Source organism: Ambystoma mexicanum, chromosome 10, assembly GCF_040938575.1.
Source record: "Ambystoma mexicanum isolate Mex_15411 chromosome 10, UKY_AmexF1_1, whole genome shotgun sequence".
Lineage (NCBI taxonomy): Eukaryota > Metazoa > Chordata > Amphibia > Caudata > Ambystomatidae > Ambystoma > Ambystoma mexicanum.
Window position 1 is genome coordinate 1,072,534,415 of NC_090932.1, and position 24,218 is coordinate 1,072,558,632.

The following is a 24,218-nucleotide window of genomic DNA, read 5'->3' on the forward strand; positions in this document are numbered from 1 at the left end:
GGAGGGCGAACATTTGTTTTTGAGGGAAGTGCACACGTTTTTCGTAGGGCAACTTAACCATAACGTCCCCTCAACAAAGTTTTTTTTGTAGTGAATTTTATAGGTTTTTGGGAGAGCAGCGTAACCATAACGTCCCTTTAACAAAGTTTTTTTAACTGAATGCCATAGGTTTTTAGTAGTGTAAATACAACATAACAGTACGTTAACAAAAATGTTGTACTATATTTATCAGGGTCCTAATAGTAACACATAAGCATACTACTATAAAGCAACATTTGAAGTAACTGCCCACCTTCAGAAAATTCCACATTATCATATGCTGGTGCACAGCATGGGGGCGTGTTCGAAAAGTCATACGCACTTCACAATGACATGTGTAACTGGGTGATAGTGGAGAAGTACATTGTCTATTATTGTACGAACTTAAAAATGGAAAATTTCCGGCACAGAACTCCACAAGGCAAGCGTGCAACACAATATAAGCAAGAGTGCATACCGACGTATCTGGATCATTAACCCCCATTCCTCCCCAAAGAGTGGGGGATGAATGCCATAAGCATTCAAGATTTTACAGCAGTAAACCGTGCTACCAAGAAAGAGTATTTTTTGTCTTCAACCGGAACGCCTCCGGTGTTCCCGGCTGAGGAAAACAAATCCTTTTTCAAGATGGCCACCATAGAAAGGGAAAACGGGTGTTGGATAGAAACCCTTCTTCGCTTTCCATTGCAGGCTACAGAAAGTAAAAATGAAACTGTGACCGTAAAGACAGGACCACATTTGTGTTCCTTGAGAAATGTATGGTTATAAGCAACACCTTTATCAGAAAGGCAGTCCCTGGTGGACATGGCGACCTCAATGCAATGTTTTGGCCCTTCCAGTAATGGCCAGTAGTCTCATCCCCGACATTGTGGCCACTAACCATACATCGATGTTACCCCTCAGAGACAGAAGCTGTACCGTTGATTTGTTAAAATGTGCTTACAAAACGCAAAGGAGTAGTCTACTTACGTTTACATAAAATCTGAAACAAACTCTGTGATGGGAAGCGCAATGACGTTAGAAATACTGGAAGCAACACCATTACCACTCACCGTTCGACACATAATTTCCTAAGTGGCACAGGTCGAAAGGTGTGAAGATGTGTATTGGGAGGGTGTAACCATGTATTATTTTACAAACATTTCTGTGCACCAAACACTTTCAGTGCACCTTACCTCATTTTCCCACTTTTAAGAAGGTAGTAAGTATTCTGAACTAATGTTGGTTAATAGGGCATCTGGGTGACAGAAATTGGTCTGACGGTGACAGAAATTGGCCTGACGGCACTAAAGCATATGATATGGGCCTGACCCTCCCGTAGCGAAAGCAAGTGGGGTATGCAGTACCTTTCTCCATAACGTTCCTGGGCAGCTTAAACAAATGCATCCATATTGACGTACGTGCCGTGATGTAGCACCTACAAAAGAACACATTACAAAATGCAACGTAGCATGTCACATTGTGAAAGCAGAGTGTAAATTTGTAAAAAAGAAAAAACGGACATTTCAAAATTAGTACAGTAGTTTTATTTCCCAATAAACTGAACGAAATTATCACCCTAAGCAATTAGTAAAGTAGTTCTGTTTCACAATGAACTGTGCGAAATGATTGCCCTATGCACATTTCCATACAAGTAGTAAGTTTCTGTCTTTCGTCGACAATGAAAATGGTAATGGGCACATTGGTTTCTTTCACACACAGAAAGTGAGCGTTGCCGCCACAATAGTCGTTTTCCTCCCACATTGATGGGCAAGACGTCGTCAACCGCTGTGATCTACACCACCAGAAAGGATGGAATCTTACTTCTTATTGCGACAGCAGCGTACGGACAGAGGTCCAACACGATCGTCCCACTCAATTATAACGCACAGACAACCGGTAATGAACAGCTGCATTTGACAGTTAAAAAAGCCGTCACTCGGCAGCTGTAATCCATGACAATCACAATAAGGAATGAAGTATCTGAGGGGAAAAGCATAAATAAAACGTATATCAATACGCAACCTCTGCACAAAACAAAGTTGTAACACATACTTTTACTACTAAATAATAATTTAATTTGGGGAAATGTACTGGCACCCTGTAAACGGCGACAATGTGCAATGTCTACAATGGGGGAAAGAAAATTCAACGGCACGTAAACCTTGTAATGCAGTAGGAAAAAATATCTCCCCCCCCCCAAAGTAAACATTTTATGTCAATTGGGTATATAGGCGGGAAAAATACACTTACATGATGTGGACCGGCTCCATTGCGTTAGCTGCAGTCAGACAGTAGTGCAACTAATATTTCATGGTTGGTGCAAACATTTTTGAAGCATAACCTTATCAAACAATATGTTTTTCTAACTGTTACTCCCTACATTCTTTCTGCTCTTTCCCTAGACCTCAAGGTTAAAAAACAACCAACTGCCCCTTATTGCTGTCGACAAATATACGGCCGTACTGAGCTTGTATTTTAAACAGAAAATGAAGTGGCCTTCACTGCGAAAGCAAATACATTCTCATTTTGCAACAACATATCAGCGGCTATTCATGAGAGCCGCTACTCCTGTACACGCGCGGAACTGCTGTGTTTACGAAATAGAGCAGGTGGCTGCCTCAGAGTCCCACCAGTCTGACCGCAGTAATGTTGTTTATGTATTGTAAAATGGACGCAGTAAGTTCATTTCGTACAATGAGTAGCAAGTTTCACTGTACCGTACGACAGTGCTAACAAGAATACTTCAATGTTTTACATTCTACTACCAAGTCTCATTAACGCTCACCCTTCGAAACAGTGTTCCATAAGTGTAACAAGTGCATTGGTGTCTTCTTCGTTTAGGTATATTAGTGTCGAGGTCTGCGTTCAACAGAAAACGAAGTAAACCTGGCGGACGTATCGAAAGATTAAGACGCACTTCATGCTGTGCCACAACCAATCAGTGAAAGCGCAACATGGTCACGGCCAGCACGCCATGGTATAGCCAATTGCAATCTTCTCCACGGAGCGAACAGGGAAGTGTGACCGCGGAGCGGACATAGATATCACAAATTTGTAGAGACATACTTTTTGATCGTTTTTAAGGGAATTACTGGATGGATTGTCACAAAATATACAAAAGCACGCTTTTGCCACCAAGCCCATGCCACTGCCGCAATTTGGTTGAAATCCGTCCAGCGGTTTGGCCTGTAGCCGTGCGCAAAGTTTTCCCCCATTCAGTCTATGGGAAAAAAAGATGTTTTGGGACACCCCCCATTAACTTTGCCCCCCCCTGGACCAAACATCTCCTAACTTTGCAAAGAAAATCAGAGTGGCCCATATACTTCTTTTGCAAAGTTTGGTGAGGATTCGTCCAAGTGGAACAGAGTTATAAGCCGCCCAAAAAGTGCTCTTCCTATGGAAACAGCAACTTAACCATAACTACACAGCCACTACCATGTAGTTCTATATCACTTATGAGACTCATCAAGAGACGATGCCTCACGTGCTACAACTAAGACCAGCAAATGCCACACCTCACAATCATCCCAGGGCCTACGGAGATTTCCACATGCCTGGAGATATAGAAAGTGAAGAACACAGAATTTTAATGGATAGCAGACTAACCCTAGAACCACGAATCAGGGACGAGGTTAAAATGTGCTTATTCCACCTTTGAATCAGACAGATCATGTCATGGATAACTTTCCAACATAGAACTGCTGTGTTCATATCTCTGGCTCTATCAAAAATAGATTATATAAAAATAATGTATCGTTGCACCCTGGATGATTTACTAAAGAAGCTGCAACATGATTTCTTAGTCCTGATGGGACCCAGCATTAAGAATGCTCCACTTTCAACTTGTCAAGAGAGGAACAAACTTCAAAGCACTCTAACATCACCTTTCTGTGCAATTCAGGGACACAGTGCTGAATTAATCATAGAGCAAATCCTTCAACGCTACCCAAGTCGGCCATTACGATCCAGCAGCAATGTCATAGTGCCAATACCACAATAGACTAGAAAGAGGTGCTGAGGCTCCACTGTGTCCAGAAATTACACCTGATGGAACTTCAAAATGTGCAATCGATGAGCACCATACCACTTAGAAATCAAGATTTTAATGTTCAATAAATATCTACCCAATGGCTCAACACCAAGATTCACAGCCCCCATTCAACTGATGACCGCATGAGGCCCAAGATAGCACAAACAAGGTGAACCTAACTGAAGAACCAAAATAGGACAACACGTCATGACATATTCCCCCAGCCTACCTGGACTGCACACCTTGAGGCGCCATTATCATTGCAGAACTAAAAAGAACAAAAATAGCACCTAGGTGGTGGGTCGGGCCATAAGGCAGCGGCCCTGCTCAGACCTATTGTAAAAAGCAGATCAAGACAGAAAAACATGTGACCAACTACAAATCCTCACTAAGAAACGTGCACAGGGAAGAATTTGCTTTTGAGTGGCACCCTGCACCCCAACTCGTGCCCCAATAATTTCATAGGTGGGTATGGCATTACATTTTATCTTCATATAATGCTGCACAACACTGTGACCCGTCACCCGCTAGTCCCCGTGATCAGTCACTTGTGAATCACTTGTGAATCCAGTTCCTGTGGGTGGACCAGTGTGGGAGGATCACCGGGATGAAGGGTCTTTGAGGAGTGGAAATGGGACACCGGATGGCGAGACGCGATATCTGCCTTCATATAACACCTTTTTCCCATCCTAGCAAGTAGGTTACTTAGGAACTGAACCCCCCCCCTGCCCCCAAGTTCCTGACACAAATACTTTCACGGACAGCTCACTGAGAGAAAACGTGCTAACAACCGAGCCGTATACCTGACATGTCCCAACACAATGGTCAGGCAGAGTCAGGCAACTACTGATCATTACACACACCTGACTTCCACCACACTTCCCCACAAGGTGGAGCACAAAAGCACACACTGAGCAAGGCAAAACACACGAGGAAGCAGCAGTTCCAAGATGGCAATTTAATACGAGGAGAAAGATGGCAAGACCAGAGAGGGTTGCATGGAAGGAAGCGCCCTTGACATTTTCAGAGAAAGACAGTTACTTTGGGAATAAGAAAAATAAGACGTGGAATTAAAGCTGAACAAAAACATGAATGGTGTGTCGGAGGTACCCGGGGCTCTCCTGCGTCGATAGCCAATGTGGGGAGGAGTGTTTGCCTCTGTGGTACTGTCCTTGGCTCCCACAACAAAGCAGCGCCAGTAAAGTCTGCACAGCCGATGAGTCGGGGAGACTGATACCAGACCAGTCTGTGTTAGAGCCAAGGTTGCAAGCTGCAACACTGTATGAAGAAATCTGAGGAGAACATTGTGTGAAGCGTATGTGACGAGCGACACAAATAAGATACAACCGCAGATGAGCGACTAAACATTTGAAGCCAAGAGATAGCGTAAACAGGGTGGTCCGGTGCCACGTGGGTACTCATTCGAAGGTCTCTGTTAGGTATCCAACTGAGAGGTGGCAAATGTGAAAAGGAATTGTGCAATTGAAGTGGTCCAGCTAAACTCTGGGCACATTCGAAAGTCTTCAATAGTTAATACGAACTGAAATTGGTCCGAACCTGGATGAGAGAGACTAATTGTGTAAGAAGAAGGATCTCAGCCCGGCTGCGGGGGGTCCGGGGTGAACCGTGAGTCACCCAACAAAGAATATCCTCTGAACATTGTAAAAGGGGATCTGAGCCCAGAAGAGGGAGATCCAAAGTAACAATCGTTGTATAAAAAGGGATCTGAGCCCAGCTGACGGGGATCCAGGGTGAAGAGTCAATCACTAGAATTGAGTACTTGTAAGGAAAATAACTTTTCATTTGCTTTTAGTACATCGTGCTCTCTGAATCAATAGACTTTGATAAGTGAAGAGACTTGGGCACAGAAGGCCCTGATGCTGGTAATTGAACTGCGTCTTTGTGCCGAAGAAGCTAAAGAGTGTGCTACGCTCGAGTGATCCGCCTTGTCCCGTGCTGAAAACGTGGTGAAGGGAGGCTGAACAGCCTGACATATAATTTTTAACACTTCTTTCTTTTTCTTAACATTATTCCCTAAACTATTTGTATTTAGAGGCAAGGATTGGCAATAGGTTTTTTGAGTATATATGCCCTTTTATTTTGACGAGACAACACTTGGACTGTATTATTATTTGAAGGTCGTAGCTTGCCCCCATCTGTAGATTTAGGATTAGATAAACGTTAATCATACCCTTGTTGAATTTCAATAAACACACTCAAACTGTGGTCACTTGGGTCTGTTTTACTATTGATACCATGCATCCTTACAATACCCCACCCTCCAGATATGCGCGTAAATATCCTGGCAACTCAGTCCGTACCAACCAATGGGCAATATATTCTTTACTATTTATCTTAATCGTCAGTTTCTCCAATAGCTACTCTCTATTAATTGCTTTCAATAATTCATTTCATTTCTAGTTGACCTAATACGGGATAGTTGGCATCTCAATCACAGCAACAGACATCCATTGTTTAGAATTCTTGTATATACATTAGATACAAAAATGGGCCATTGTGTAATAGCTGTATTTGTTTTCAGCTTTTATTGTGCTTACAGCTTTAAAATCAATTAAGACATTATACAAATTCAATAGTACACAGTAAAAAGGAAAATAACAGTACAGATTAATCATTTCCATTTAAAATGACCTTGGTTAAAACCATCAATGATATTATTGTTCCATTTCATTTTGTTCTTTTAAAACCACAGAATTTAGTCATATTAAAATGCAATAAAATCAGTTTATCAGAGATTGTTAATTTTCCTTTCTAAACTAATCCCACAGCTCCTCATAGTCTGTCAGCCCAATTAACATAAAAAATTGAAACAAGCATTTGCTTAAGTGGCAAGAGATCCTAGACCAGCACATATTCCAGACCCTCTGACCATTATTGTGGCCATAACGGTCTATATAGTTCTTCAAGCATATTAAGCGCTGTGCTTTAAGAGCTTCACACTGTAAAATTAAGTATGGTAACGATTCATTTGGAGCAGAGCAAAATTTACAACAGTCTGAGTCTCATCTATTTTTTTCCATGTTGCCCAATTTGTCCTTTGTAGGTAAGATATGAAATCTGAACCTCATCTGCGTGCAGCCCACCTTCCACAACGGGTATTTCCATAAATGTTGAGCGCAAATTCCCTGGTTTTTTTGGATTAGGGTGTTGTTCTGCTATCTCTTGTATTTCCCCAATGAGTCATAAGTTCTGCACCAATTTGCCCTCCACAGCCTACGCTTATATATATCAGGAGGCTGTTTTATTAAGGATCCTTCTAGCCTCCACTCATCCAGTGTGTGTCAAGTCTAGGAGACTATTTCTTAACCCCCCCCCTCTTTAAATTCTGCATATAATGTTTTTGCTGGAGCAATGATACATTTGTAACAGAGCAAAATTCTCTTCCATGTTACATGTACTTCTAGGGATCGTAAACTCAATGCATGTCTAATTAGTCTGATAGGAATAGACTGAGGGAGTCTTAAAACGTTCTTGCATATTAGCGCCTCAAGATGGCAAAAAATCTTCCTTCAATAGGCTATGATGAATTTCTGATCCGTAAATCGGTATGGGAACAATTTTTGATTTGTAAAATTTCAAGAGGGGGATTATGGAGAATTTGCTGTATTTATAGTTTTTTGTTTTAGTTAAAATTCCTCATTTGTGCCACTGCTTTGGATGCCGTTAAATAAAAAGCTTCCATAATTGCTTTCTTGCCCGAGTGCTGAAATATCAAAACCCAAGTATTACATATTATCAACCTGAATTATTCCTTCCCCTCCTAACCACACAGATTTCTTCCTTCAATGTTTTCCTGCTGTCAAGGTCATTAATTTTTTTTGTATTTATAATCAGTTCATTTTCTTCACAATCGGAATAAAGTGCATTTAGCAATCTTTGAATACCCACCAAGTGCAATCCATCAGAATAATATCTATGTATGTGATCCAGAAGATATTTGTACCCAATACTTTAGGAGCAAAGAAGGATGCTTTTTCCAGGCCTTCTCCCAGATCCACCATGCATGCGTCAAATAAGAATGGTGCAAGGATGCAACCTTGAGGTAGGCCATTGTTAGTACTTATCCTATCTGAGAGAATGCCTTCCCGATTTAATCTGGTCCTAAAAAAACAGTGGTAGTGCAAATGAATCAAAGGAGCCAGCAATGCCGTCGGCAGTCCCCAGTCCATAGAATGTCCTTATTTACGCAGTCAAAGGCTAGGGATAGGTCAACCGATACAATATAGACTTCTTTGTAAATCTTTGGCAATTCCTTCCCATACTATGTGTTGGACGTGGTTTATCACCCATCCCCCCGCACCGCCCAAGTTAGTACCTGCATCAGGCCGGAATCCCAGTTGGTTAGGTTTCAGGATATCATTTAATTTGGCCCATTCTTCTAAAGAGGAAAGTAATACTGCTCTGAATATTTTGGGATCGGAGTCGAGCAGAGCAACTGGTATATAGTTTTCAGGAGCCTCCCGGTCTCTTTTCTTATACATAGGGACAATGTGTGCTTCCTTTCAGTATTCAGGCGTGCATTTTATTTGTATAATTGACTGGAAGTAGCTATATAGAATATTTGCCCATAGTTCGGGGAAGCCTTCATCACTTTGTATCTAAGTCCATTGGGTCCTGGGGCCTCAAAGTTTCTCATTGAACTCGTAAATGTCCTTCTGTGCCCAAATAACTATGTCCCCCCCCCCCCTGAAATTGTGACTTCATTCATTTTCTTTAATATGCTCATTTGAGAATCAAGTAATAATAGCACTACGAAGAGTATTGCATGGTCACTAGGAAAACCATATTTCACTTCAAATCCAATACTCTTAAGTTTCTCATTCCTCAGACATGTCGATGAAATCAATACGGCAGAATTTGGCACCACTAGACCAAGTATTCCAATTTGTCACTTCTTGGTCTGTCTTCCCACCCAGCATACTCAAATACCAATCCTCAAAGAAATCTCACCATTTCTTCCCTTGAGGTCCTAGGACAGCTTCTCCCTATGACTCTGTAGAAATTCACTATATTTCAGGGGGAAAGGCAATTTGTATTACAGTCGCCTGCAATTAAGATAAGCCCATCAGGCCACACCTCCTTCCACCCAATTAGAATTTCAGCAATGTGATCGATTATTACAGTTTGTGTATGCTCTGCTTAATTACAATACACACTGATGTGGGTTATTTTATACTTTAGTGTTACAGAGACAGCCAAAACTCTGTACAATAGGTCATATACCACTGTCAAATTCAGAATGTGTTTGTTTTTAAACCCAATAAGTAGACCACCCTTGGGCCAACCTGCTTTCCCACAGACAGCCATTTGTTGGCAAATTAAATAACCATCCAAGATCACCTGTTAGGAGAGAAAGGTTTCCTGCAGAATTACTAAGTCATACATATTCAGCTTTCCTTGGAACTCCCCTGAACCAAACGTGATGAAATCTGCTTGTATTCCATGAGCAAATGCGAAAGGTTTGAACGAACACTTTGATCCATCATAGGGGCCCATCCCAAGGGATGTGCCAACCACAACCAATCTTTATGATCAGTTTCTTTCATTTGTCCCTTTTCTCCTTCCTTCCCATTCTGCATCCATTGTTTTTTTCTTTAGTTTCGATTTAAGTTCTTGTTGCTTGGTCAAACCTCCTTTCCAATTCTGAGAAGAATCTTGATGGTATGCATGGGGTACTCTGCATTATAAATGTCAAAACCTTTGACAGATTTCATCAATAGCTAGGATGATTCTTTTTCTGGTTAGCCTTGATTTAATTGTGACCTTAGCCACATCCCATCTCTCCCTATCACAAAATTCGATAAACATCCTCAGAAGAAATCCTTTCCAGACCCGGGGTATCTAATATAGCTAAGATTCTAGGCCTATTTAGAAACTTAATATCTATGTCTGCAAATATTGCTTCTATGATGAAAGAATGTGACAACTCCTCGCTTATTTTCTTCTCTATAAAGTGAGGCCAGACTTTGGGGAGAGGGTGAAGCGCCACCGTTTGTACTGTACTATCTGGCTGATGTGGTTTTGCTCTCTCAGTTTCAGAAGAGGATGGCCAATGATTTCCCTCCACTCTCTCAGCTGCCAATACCTGTGCTGCAATCATCTCTGCCAAGTCAAACCCCCCCTTTTCAAATGTTACCACCATCTCCATTCAATTTGGCCACAAGCTCATCCTCATCATAGCCATGTGCTTTCTGCTGCCCTTTGACAGTTCCAAACCCATGGGAAACTTCATTGCCGATAGGGAATGGGCAGACAAAGCTTTTACAAGCCCCCTGGACGCATTGCTATTCACCTTTTTGTTTTTTTGAGTCTTAGATTTTTTCCTCGATCCATACTGCCAGTTTTTTATTTCTTTTTTTACCATGGTTTATGCATTTTTCATGGTTTGGAAAGCTTTCTTCTGATTGCGGAGGCTCATTTAATATCACCGAGTGGTCAGTTTATTCCAAATCGATTTCAATAGTTCCCAGTCTTAAGAGTTCCTCAATTGAGGAGTGTATAGAAATAATGAAAATTCCAATGCTGCATCACCCTGGAGTCAGGTTCCGGATTCCTCCAGTGTTCCAGGTATTATATCAATACTAAGGTCCTGCACATTTGATTGCTGTATCTCTGTAGTATGTGAAGCAACTCCAGAGAATTCTTTATCCAGGCAAAGCATAGCCCTAGCCATGATAACCTGTTTTTGGATGTCATCTATTTTTACTGCTGAGTTGAGGACTTTTGCATGAAAGGGTAATAAGGTTAATTCTTTTTGAATATCAACTTAATTTGTAACAATCCCCTTAACTCCATTTTTGAAGAAACATTTAACCTTTTCCCTTTTAGGAAAGTACTCCATAAGGGCAAATATGTGGTTAATTGATTCAGTATTTTTCTTATCGTCTTCTTTCAGATTGTCAAAGACCTTTACCAGTGAGATGAGTACAAAGTTTAGTGCTGATAGGGTATTTTGGTCAAGGAGGGAGTCTGTGGAGTAAAATAGTCTGAGGAATTCAGTTGTTCAGGTCGTGGGTGCCCAGTGATAGAACATCTGCTTGCGTACAGAAGAGTTCCAGAGTATTTGACACAGAGTTGTACTCTGGAATAGTCATAAATAACCCCACACAATGCTGTTCAGAATGACTTGCTTCCACCCCTGCAACGTTTGCGCTTTCTTGAAGATCAAAACTCTGAGATTCAGTATGAGTAAGTTCAACAGAAAGCATTGGCGGGATACAGGGGAAGTGTTCTACAATTTTCTTTTGAATTGAGTCACTGCTAATTGTGTAGTCCAAGTGCACTCTCCCCTCTAGATGTTTATCCTGATCATGTGATAGGCTATTGGGCTCAAAGATAGGAGTCATAATGATGGTGTGAGGGGAGGTCCAAGACATTATAGAATTGTTCCATTTCGGACGCTGTAATGCTGAGCGGGGAGTTCGATGAGGTCACCAAAGGAGTGTTCCCACCCCTACTGTGACTGCGCAAGTTCATAGCTGCCGAATGCTTGAATGCAGAGTACTCACCCGCCTTCTTCCTCGTTCAGAAGTACTCAGAAGATTATGTTCATACTCTCTTATGAGGCAGAGTATAATCCTTCTGCCTTGAGCCTGGAGCCACAGCAACCATGAAACGCACTGCAGGCACACCACCAATATAAATGTGCTTCAGTATTCAGGTTGACTATCCTCTTTGCTAATAATTTGATAAACATCTGCATGTCAATGCTCAACAAATTACACTCAAGATACACAAATCCGATGGGTAGACATTTTGCAAAACAGAACATTCTTTTTATCAAGCTGCCTTCCAAAATCAAGAGCCGCTGATAAAATTTGACCCCCATAACTCTACTCCATAAAGCAATAGTGGTCTAATTTTGGCCAGGTAAATGCCAAGTATGGTTGCGATAGCAAAGTGCCCGTGGTTACCAGTAGGGGTGTACCGAACTTCGGCTTCGAGTAAGTATTCGGCCAACTTCTGGCTGAAAAAAAGCTGCTCGGCTCTGGCCGAATAGTTTCTTGCTATTCGGTTATTGCCGAATACTTTGTCATTCTCATTTGAATACAATGCAACAAGAACTCGGAGTGCCAAATGTAAACTTCAGTTTGCAAAATTGAATAGAATTAGACCAGACACTTAGCCACAAGACCAGACAAATTGCTATCAAACAGCTGTAAAATATTTTACATTGGAAATGCTCTTTAGGGAATGTTTTGTTACAGATCCTTAGACATAAAAGGTGCTCACCTTTTATACTTAGCCAGCAATAATACAGGAAAATCTTTTCTTTTGGCAAATGTTTATATGCAATGTGCACTTTCTTCAGTTGGAAAAGAGAATGTGCATATTTCACTTTAGGATACATTCAGTTCCTGTCATGTCACTTCCCACTGCGTATGTCATAGTCCCCCCCTTTTCTTTTTTTAAGGACTTGAGTCCTGAGTTTAACATTAACTGACATTTTATCAGGAATGATAAGGTGCATATGTCTGTATATTGGCGAGAAGGAGTGGTGAGGATAAGTGAAAAGTGAGCAGAATTTGTTCCTATGGGACTTGCCCATGGAGAAACATTAACAATTCACAATCCGTAGTGGAGACTAGCAAGGCTTGGTTATGTTAGGCAGAGTAATATGCCCCCACCTAACAGGCCACTCGGGGGAATTTATGTTTGCTAATGTCTCCAGTTCCAAAGTGGGCCAGTGTGCGACAGCGGGTTGCAAATTGCAATATCCATTTTGTTCATTGCAACCTAGTCCTTTTGCATTTGGGAAGTCTCTTACTTTGATGATTGGCACTGGTTTTGAATATGCAATTTTAGGTACAGTTGGTCTCTTCATTTTGGTTAAATCTGCTTTTTTTCTGGCTATTATACATTAAATAAAGATGCTGCATTGATTACAATGAAGAGAAATAAAAGTATAGAATGCATTTAAAATGGTTAATTCTTTTAATAAGTGTGTTTTTGCAGTTTGGGACATGATTTATTAAATAAAGCAACTATTCGTCTTGATATTCGGCTTGAGCCGAATAGTTGACAAACTATTCGGTATTCGGCAGAATACTAAATATACCATTCGGCACAGCCCTAGTTACCCGTGTACTTATTCAGCACCCTCATCTGTATTTTCACCCAATCTCTCATATGTTCCCAGTGGGCCGTCTAAATCAAATGTGCATCCACAATGATCCCCATATATTTTTATCTATTAACTTACTCAACTTTGTTACCATTAAGCACCCATCGGTCATTATTTTTGTTTGTGCACTCTGTGCAAATGTAATTTTCGTTTTGCCCACATTAACCTGCAGGCCATTAATGGAGGCGCAGCTACCCAAGGCATTTCATTTATTTTGTATGCCTTTCTGTGTGTAATCCACAAGCACTATATTGTTGGCGTTCCCTTACATACCAGACGGGATAAACGCCCTTTACATCCAATGATTTTTCCAAATCAACAAGATACAAATTAAATGAAGTGGGCGCCAAAATGAACCCTTGCTTAACCCCTCGTCAAGTTGGTATCCAATCTGTTGTGTGATCCGTGCCATCAACTCTTATGCTTGTGTTAGCATGGAGCTGAATGATCATGATAGTAGGCCCGATGAGATTCCCAAGTCTTGAGTTTTTTCAAAAGCGTTGCCTAATTATCGCATCAAATGCTGCCGAAAAAACGATAAAAGCTGCATACACTTTCCCAGACCGCATGTACCATGTATATTCTATAAGATGTTAATATGATTAGGTTAGACATTTCTCTCCTAAATCCTTTTTACATTCAGGGACATCATTTGGAGGTCACAAGGGGATCCTGGAAGCTCTAATGCCCCCGTCCAAAAAAAAAAACAGGTGCTCCTGGTGTAGCAGGTCTGGTGGGTCCCCGGGGAAGTGAAGGGTGAAGCTTGGTCCGGGGAGGCACTCAGTAGGAGATGGAGCTGACAGTGACATGTGGCACATGTCACATGCCACGTTCAGCTCCAACCCCTTCTCCTTCCTTGCAGCTCACATAGAGGAACCAGGAAGCTCTCGCAGCTTCCTGGTTCCGGTTTGTGAGCAGCACGGAGGAGCCGAGGGGGCCTGGAAGGACGGATCAAAGCTGCAAGAAAAAGTTAAGAAGGCTTTTTTTTGGAATATGATATATGTTTTGCCTGTGTGAAGTGCGTGTCGGATGTATATATGTGAATGGTGGGTGAATGAGAAGTGATGCAATGTGTGTTTTTGAATGTTCTTGGTGGGTGGGTGTGTGCCTGTGTGCAGAGAATGTAATGAGTGGATGTAAGAGAAAGTGGGAGTGACTGGTGAGTGAATGGGAAGTGATGTGATGTGTGCTTTTGAATGTTCTGGGTGGGCGGGGGTGTGCCTGTGTAGAGAATGAAATGAGTGGATGGAAGAGAAGGTGCACGTGACTGGCGGGTGAATGAGAAGTGATGTAATGTGTGTTTTTGAATGATCTGGGCGCGTGGGTGCTTGCCTGTGTAGAGAATGGAATGAGTGGATGTAAGAGAATGTGTGTGCGAGTGACTGGTGGGGAATGAGTATGAATGTGATGGCGTGTTTTTGAATGTTCTGGGTAGGTGGGTGTGTGCCTGTGTAGAGAATACAATGAGTGCATGTTAAGAGAAGGTGTCAGTGAGTGAATGGTGGGTGAATGAGCATACATGTGTTAGTGAGTGTTTGGCATTTTGGTGCAGTCAGTCTAGCCATTGCTTACTGTGGCATGACATTTATTACTCTGCATCTTTAAATAAGCGAGCATGATAAGTAGTGTTACCTTGCTAGACTGATGTTTTGGCGTAGCGGACTGAATATTCTTCACGGTAGCATGACTTTTTTTTTTATAAACGGAGCATATATGATGAACCAAGCAAGATAGGTATTCTTATGGGTCTAAACTGGCTTACACTGGAACCAGTATGGACAGGTGTTCCTATTATGACATGTCACTTTTAATAGCCAAACCAATGGCATATATTGGCAGAGCCAGTTTTGTGCCAGTAATGATACTATAGAGTTTTTATTTTAAGCAAACATAAGTATGGTCTTATATGGGAATACTAGCATACATTAGTGGAGCCAGCATGGAAATGTATGGGCACAGCAAGCATACAAATGTTTTTTATACTGGCATATATTGCAGGGACCGGCATGATAATGCATTGGGAAATGCCCTGTGCAGTTTTGATGACTTGCATCTATTGTACTTTTTTTCATGATTTACCCTACAAAACGGATTGGTGGCCTTTTACCCACATTGTTGGCCTTTTACCCACATCTTCCCAGAAAGTGTGCTTTGTAATGCACCATTTTAACTCATTATTCAAAATATTTACTCTGGCGAGGGTGAAGAATCCACCTAGGCACCCCCAACCCATTTTCGTTAGTTCGGGCTCCCGCTGCTCAGTCGCAATCAATCACATACTTGTGGCAAATATTTACTCCCTCCAAAAAAACAACTCACCAGCCACCAATGGTGGCTGGTATATTTGTGAACCAGGCACCGCCCCCTTCTCTCTATGTTACATTAAAGATTTAAGCTTTGATTGAAAAGTCTATTTACTTCTTTCACGTGCAGCAGTGCATGCCCCTGCAGCGGCATAATCCTCATTGACATTCTGCATACGTGGTGCTACACTATTGGACAAACTGGGTCTGAAAGGGGTAGTGTGCAGTGCACGCCTTGAAGTCTGCCAGTGAGTCCTTGGGTGAGAAGCAACTCGTGGGTGTTAAATAACTGTGTGATGCTATGAATTTATGTGTGCAGCAATAGTACATTAAATGTTTTTTTTTTAAGCCCTCTGGCACCCAGTATTACCCTTAGATAATAAAAACTATTGGAGGGTGGGGGGTCTTGGGTATATTGAAAGAAACTTTCCCAGGTATTATACTGCAGCAAAGATAACATTATCAGGTGCACTCCCCTCTGGTATGTCAAACATTGCAATCATCCTATAATTACTGGGGAGGTTCCTACAGCCTTTTTAATATATAGGCACAGTGTTAGAGTCGGTCCAGCTGTTAGGTGTGTTGTTAATCTCGCGTATACACTGAAACAAGTCCAATAACACTTTAGCCCACAGGTCCGAGTTAATCCTGATTAATGTGTTGCCTGAGACATCTGGCAAGACCGATAACGGTAAATGCGCCTTCCCATCTCGCAGCACAAGATACAACTGCCTGCATGTCACCCTCAGATTTCCCCAATGTATTAGCAATGTGCAGCTCCCAGGTCTCACTAGCAACACCACCTACCAGAGGGGTTGCTACTTTTTGAGTCTGTAAGTAGTTCCCAAAAGGCGGCCTTATTACCGTTACGAACATGTAACGCAATTGCCATCGATTTATCTCTCTGTTTTAGTTTTTAATGCTTTCGTATCCATTTTTGGAACTGTCTTTTCCTAGCCTTAGTTGCAGTTGACAGGGCAGCGGGGTGTTTCTTCTTGTTAACTTCTGTGTGCAAATTTACTACACGTTTAATATCGTGCCTTAATCCCTTCTTTTCTATCTGTATTTGCCTGTCGTGGCTAGTGATGCCTATAGATACAATGTTGGTAAGTCTACCACTTCCAACTCCACCATACTTTCCTATCCTCATATTAATAACTGTTTCCATTACTTGTATCTATCTAGCCGGTCTAGATTATTTACTCCTGGCATTACATTCATAGTAATATAGCTACCTCGATAACTAGCGACAGCCTCATTGGCTCTGCCCAGTTTTACCTGACTTCAGCCAATCCGGTTTCGGGCCTTATTAATTGTCAACAGGGCTTTTCAGGCACAAAATGTCAAAAAGATACAGCAGCAAATGATCCCTCCCCTCTACAAGCCAGCCCTATTTCTTGTACCAATGACAATACCGTCTGTTTTAGAAAAATATAATCAATGGTAGATGCACTGCAGCCTTGAATCCTAGTATAACTGCATGCTGCGTCTGCAGGAAATAGCATATTTAGTCGGGCAAGCACAAATGGCCCTTTTCATTATATTGCACAGTAGAATCGGGGAAAGTGTGTCCTAGTTCTGCAATGATCACATCCTCTGTCGGTATGCATGCATTAAACTCCCCCCCCCCCCCAATCACCATGCCATCTTTAGACCCCAAGGATTCCAAAGTGTCCTTCACTACCCAGAGCACAGACCTATGTTGAGTCTTCCCTGGAGGGTCATAAACATTGACAAACCATAGTACAACACCCCATTCCGAGCAGCTATCTAGTCTTCTCACCAGCACATCTTTACATCCAATGTCAATTTTTAAAATCCCCAATTGTTTTTCACAGCAATTACTAACCTGCCACTGGGGAGACCTCTAGGCCACTTACTAGCCAATTCAGAGGTGGTGACATATGCATCAAATTCTAATGGGTCAGTGGACTAGGTTTCTTGTAATAGTAAAGGAACTATATAAAACATTCCATGGGGACCCAAAATGACATGGGGGCCCCAATGTTCTCCACGCCACTACTACTACCACCACCACCACCACAACATCACATACACCAACTCTACTCCTGGATGTCCCCAATGTAATTTGCTCCAGTGTTCCCACTGCTTTTTGTCTCCATTGCAATGGGCTACTGGATGGTTCTATTTTTGTATGCTCTTGGGTTTCTCCTGCCATATTTAGCTCTACTGTGTTTTTCCCCATAGGTGCTTTCCCACTGCTAGCGTCAATTGTCCTACTGTGGATTGTGCAAGACGTTACGACTCTGAGCCTGCACCTAAGTGCATCCTTACTCTGACATCTGTATATCATGACAAGGTCAGTAATCTGACTGTGTTAAGAAAAGATGGGAAACCCTCTCAGGCTAGGTTGGATGGCCTATCAGGGTGGAAGCAAAAGACCAGTCGTAGCCCAGAAGGGGATGATGGCAGCTGAGGACTTCAACTTTTGTTCCCTCGCCAAGTGCCTGTCTACACTTGGGTAGTACTCAATTGAATCACCCCCATGCCTCTTAGGCAAATGCTCACGAGCTTCTTTCTCGCCGTTTCAGAATTGGAAATACCTCGACAGGAGCAATAACAAGGTACTGCCGGGCGGAACATAAACCAGCAGTGCCCTGTACCAGGCGCCTTGAAGCAATGAACCGGCCAAGCAAGGATAAGAGAGGAAACTGCAGCAGAGAGTTTGCAGTCATACAACACAAGTAACATTGCCTAGCACCAAAGCGAACCACAGCTGGAGTGCTGAAAACACCCTAGACCACAAGTGACTAAATCCACGCTACGAAGCACACAGAAAGACATTACTTCGAGGAAGGCAAGGCCTCCTTAATACAAACTTGGACACTGTGCAACCCAGACCCCCATTGTTGTTCCATGACGGCACATGCTGAGAAAAGGGGCAGGGCTTAACATTCTACGGGAGTGAATGTGAAGTGGCTGTGTGAGTGAAAGGAGTGCAACTGGGTAAGAAGGTGGGGAGGAGAAGCATTTTGGTGGAAGGAGCAGTGGTGCAGAGGAGGGAGTAGCAACACCAAAGAATAGAGGCAAGCCAGAGGGAGTGAGCGCAAAATCGGAGGGACAGAAAAGGGAGACAGCAGTAGATTGAGTGATGGTGGGCCCTAAATGTGGGGGTGGGGGCTGCTGGGGGCAAGGCATTCTTCTTTAGTGTTATCCTTTATGCACAGCACTGTGCATCAAGATTAAAGCAAAAATGTTAAGTGACATCTCAGGTGGGTCTATTCACGACCCGCCATCAGGAGCTTGTAAAGTTGATTGAAGGGAATGCAGAGGTATTTTCTGAAAAGCCTGGATGCATGCAGGGAATAGTCCATAAAATCCAGACACCTCCAATCCCTCGATGGGGATTGAGGCTCTGTTAGCCTCAGTCCCATCGACGAACAGAGGCTAGAAAACAAATCTGCAAGGAGCTAAAAAAAGATGCTTGACCTGGGCGAAATTGAGATGTTGTCCAGTGAGTGGTCTTCGCCCGTAGACCCAGGGTTCCAAACTGAGGGGAGCGCAGCGCTATTTAGCTCCCACTTGTAGCCTAGAAGAGCCTAATTACCTTGACACCAATAGGTACCAGCAGCTATTTTTGGCTCCCCAGGGCAACTGATGAACAAACACACCTATGTGAAGTTAACTCTGAGCATTTGGGACAATCTATAAATAAACATTATAACACATATATACAACATTTAAAGCAAAAGGGGTCATACACAATGGACAACGTGCAAGGTAAATTTGCAGGTGGCAATGTACTAGCTCATTCTTGCCCAGTGGTATCTCCTGATCACTGGTTAATGCTGGATAATGTAAGGGTGCAGAAGGAGGATAAGGACACACAGGTGGCATGATTGTTGGCATAAACCTTTATTATACCAGAAAAAATAAATTCTACCTCTTTCTAACTCTAATAGAGGTTTCCCTACCTCAACTAAAATACTAAGGATTCAGTCGGGATGTCCATGTTCACCGCCCTGTGTCAAAAACCTATTTACGTCCCTTATACTTGTAAACTAAACTAATGAAGAAGTTTATCTTCTTGGTCCGTAAGAATGGGTCCCTTCTTCTGGACAGCGGATTGAAGTTCCAATTCTTAGGTGGGATCTTTACCTGAGGGAATGCCTCCCTTTCCCATGGCTCAATCCCTTTCCAAGGCACAACATAATGTTCCAGGGTGTAATGCTAAAAAGCAGTAATGTTCTCAGTAATGTTCAAACTCAAAAGGTAAAGTTCCAGTTCAAACACATAGTTGTTTGTTCACTAGCAGATGGAACGGGTGAAGCGGATGGAACGCGTGAAGCGGATGCAGTGGATGCAACAGATGGATGTAACAGGTGGATGCAGTGGATAGACAGATGGATGCAGTGGATAGACAGATGAATGCAGTGGATAGACAGATGAATGCAGTGGATAGACAGATGAATGCAGTGGATAGACAGATGAATGCAGTGGATAGACAGATGAATGCAGTGGATTGATGGATGGAATAGATGGATGCAGTGGATAGACCAGATGGATTGAACAGTGTGGAGAGAGTCGTTAAAGTACATGTAACAGATGAAATGAACGGAACGGTTGAAGTAGATGGAACCGACAAAGTGGTTAGAACGGATTAACTAGATGCAAGCGGTGAAGTGGATGGAACGGGTGAAGTGGATGGATGCAGTGGATAGATGGATGGATGGATGGATGCAGTGGATTGATGGATGGATGCAGTGGATTGATGAATGATGCAGTGGATTGATGTAGTGGATTGATGAATGATGCAGTGGATTGATGAATGATGCAGTGGATTGATGAATGGATGGAGCGGATGGATGGACGGATGGACTGAATTGATGGATGGAGCGGAGGGAGTGGACAGAGTGACGGAGTGCACAAAGTAGATGTAACGGATGAAATGAATGGAACCGATGAAGAGAATGGAACGGATGAAGAGAATGGAACAGATGAAGTGGAAGGAACAGATGAAGTGGAAGCAACGGAGGAAGTGGAAGAACGGATGAGTTTGTGTATGTATATGCTATGTACCTGTATCCCCATGTTAACCGTATCACATGTTTACCCTATCCAATGTCCCTTTGTATATGTATACCCCTGTCGTGCTCTCGTTCTGGTCGCAGGCATTTTTACTGATAACCACCATATCACACTACTACTCTTACGCTCTCCTATACACAATCACTCAACTAGAAAACAGCTATACTATGACACATTCGGTATGGCCGTTCTCATACTAACATGGTCTCCAACTTCTCATCATCCTAATAAATCACAGCTAGCTGAGCACTCACCGCTAGCCTAGGCATCTCCTCAGGCCTAACGCAGCCGGACCTCAGTCTCAGTCAGTGTCCACCCTCCAGACTGAACACATACAACTGATTTCCTCAGCACCACATCTACCGATAAGTAGCCGCTATCATGCAACAAGCACTCTAGCGGCATACATCAGGTGCGCCCGCGCACTATACCTCGCTCTCTCCCTCTCTCTACTCACTTGAACTACGGTTCCCGAAGTTTGTCAACCTACCAACCCTTTGAGGTCATACCAATGATACGAAAGGCACTATATAAATGGCAAGTAACATAACTATTGGGTTCCTGGAGAATGGCTCCCTTCTCCAAGTATCTTGCTCAGTGTTTCCTGGAGAACATGTCCCTTCTCCATGTATCTTACTCGCTCTCAATGTTTCCTCAATGCCAGGGGTATGACTTCGTTCCCCTGGCCTCTTTCTATGATTTATACACTTTAGCCCACCACTTGGCTTCCAGTCTTGTGGGCGTGGATCCCAGACCCGTAGGATTCTCTGCTGGTAGTGTGGCAGACCTGGTTCACTAACCTGCCAGGTACTGAGATTAGAAAGATGACTAATGAACTCTCCTTGTGGGCGCGGGTCCCTGACCTGTACTGCTTCACGTATTATTTTACTTGGCTATTTTCTTAACCCTGGGAAGAAGGGCATCTCCACCTTTCTTATTTGGCCCATTAGCCTCTCTTCTGTCCCCACCGGCCAGCCCGTGTTGGCTCCTGCCTTCAGAGAGCATTCCTGTGGGCTCCGGTCGGTCCAGGGACTCGCTTTTGGTCCTAGCGTACCTTCCGTCGACTTCTTTCCAGCTACGGTGGCCCGGCAGTTGCAGGTTTCTTCTGGGCTGCTCTGTCGACGTGGGCTGTGTGGTCCGTCTTCCTCAGTAGGCTAAGTCAGCTGCTTTCCAGAGGGGAGAAGGGCCTGCCTGTTTCCGACCCTCGGTAGACACTTTGCCTTCTCGACTCGCATCCCGGTCTGACTTGCTTTTCTCCGCTGCACCGCTGACTTGCTTGAGGCTACTCCTGGGAGGGCTGGACTTTTCTTCCTGTTTTCCCTCCTCTATTTTGAATGTGTCTCAAAGAATCGGAATCCGGGAACCATTAGAATGTTCACTAGTGGTTCCAGGAGTGCTCTTCATGCTTCTGCATTGCCTCCTCGGCTCAGTACCTGTCCTATAGTCCTCCATTGGGCAGACTAGACTCTTCCACGTCGCAGTGCTTACACTAGACATCGCCCTTGGGTTGACTAGATTCTTCCTCGTCCCAGTACTTGTGATTTTGGCTAACTGACACATGTACATGGAATTGCATGGGTGGGGTTGGTGAGGGGAATTGAAGTGGAGAATACTGCATTCTCCATGGATAGTCAACCCCCCCTCCCACAGGGGGTCCCTCCCCATGAGATCTTCTGGCTTAATAGCACCCCCAGGGGAACTAATGGGTCATAGCCTAACCCTCCCTGACCATATGGGAAAGGGCTCCCCCTTGGGGAGAAGTGGCAACATCCAAGGATTCGTCAATACCCAGAAGCTACTATTAGCTCCTGCTTATCCAATCTTAATTTCAAGCCCTGTAGACCGGTTATCAAAGCCTGACAACAAATGGTGGTTTTGCATTAATCCACCTTCTCCGCTCCAGACAGCCTGTTTCAGTCCACTATCTTGCCATTTGATCTCCCGGGTGCCCCAGCACATTTCAGAGACTGATGGATCAAGTCCTTGCCCCATTCTGCTCCTTAGCAAAGGCAGATCCTAGACAGTAGGGAGCAGAATCCTGCAGTATACACTAACCTGGAGAGTAAGTACTACTATGCTAGGGAGGGGTGGTGCTTTGTATACAAGAGACAGCACAAGAACCCAGAGAAACCATTCAATAAAAACTATAGAACCATCTCAGAGACCGAGTATTTCTTGAGTAACCTGTGACAATGGCCACATCAAATGCTGATCTAGGTCTCCACTAATTGAAAACCTCAAAACCACAACCAAATTCTACTTTCCATGTCATAATATGCATACCAAGTCGCCCACACTCTGCAATTTAACAACCCTCCCAACCCACATGAGAACATCAGAATTCTACATCTCTCCCACCAACTATTAAAACAGTTCCAACCAACACATCTTTTCATTATGGGCACAACAACAAGGTTCACCACTGGATGCAGATACATCAAGTACTCTCTAAACAATCCACTTAGAATCCCATCCATATACAGATTCCAGGTACCACTAACCTGCACACACCAACAAAACAGCAAAGTTGCTTTTCATTTTTCTGTTTTTCCGAATAACTAAAAAATCCTCTATTTCAGGTCCCACAAGCACCAAAGGACCTAAATGTCAGTGGAGTACAGTATACAACTCATAAACATGAAATAACATTTCTATACATATCCACAATTTGGCAGTGGAGAATGATCACCCGGCCCATCTTGCATTCCTATTTTTTCCCTTTTTGTGATGCAGAACTGCTACTATTATAGCGAGTTTAGCTCTTGCAAAATCAGTACTATATATCATTCTGTCTGCCTCAGTTTTTCTTTAAAAAAAGTTACTTATTTCTCGCAGGCTTTAGCTGGCCGATTGTATGGGCAGTTGATCCCTGAAGAAGCCATACCTTTTCCAATGAAGACAAAACATGCAATGTTCCAACCAGAAATTGACATTATTTGGAATGCTGCTAGAGATATTCCTTTCTTAAATGGCTAATGGGGTGCTCAGCCGTCAGGCACCTTATGCAAGCAAATATAAAATATCACTTCAGAGTTCTACCTCTCGTATCCTTGGGTACCAGATATCCTCAGTATGCAGCAGTTCAGTGCCATTTGTCATGGATATATCTATGAGAAGAATACAAATGTCCACATTTAATACATTGGTTGATGAATGCACTTTTTAGAGTGTAATGCGATCAACAAGGCACGTCAGATGATATTTACCTGTGTTGTTACACTTCCACTTATCTAGGGCCAATATAGCTCTAGCCGGGGCCAGGAAGGCAAATGCACTGGCCTGGAACAAAGGTAACCTGCAAATCGAGAGCAAAAAAAGTAAGGTATACATAAAAACAGACAAAGGCCACTGTGTACACACACTACTCAAGGACAGGCACTCATGGAAATTGATAACACAGAAGTTGGAACTATGGACGAATTTATGGCAAATGTGTGCACACATGCATACACACATGCACCCCCCCCCCCTCCCCGCCCGGCACCCACAGCACAGAGTTATGAATGACTGAAGTCTGCTGCTCGTGGAGAAAGTTTGAACAGTGAAAGTCATGACATTTTGTATACAAATTATAGGAGAGTGGGCATCAACCTAGAGTTAAGGTGAAACCTATTAACAATTGCAAACATTATATTGCTAATAACATTTGACTTGCTGGATAGATCTGGAT

General features: G+C 43.0%; 1 protein-coding gene across 1 annotated transcript in view; it reads right to left on the reverse strand.

Moving 5' to 3' along the window:
* Window positions 1–24,218, reverse strand: part of SLC23A2 (solute carrier family 23 member 2) — a 1,453,080-nt gene that overhangs the window by 765,300 nt on the left and 663,562 nt on the right. Inside the window, exons 7-8 of the mRNA XM_069618873.1 lie at window positions 23,755–23,843; window positions 23,588–23,655 (exon numbers count right to left, since the gene is read on the reverse strand). Of these exons, the coding sequence (XP_069474974.1) occupies window positions 23,588–23,655; window positions 23,755–23,843 (157 nt within the window). The remainder of the gene's footprint in view (window positions 1–23,587; window positions 23,656–23,754; window positions 23,844–24,218) is intronic.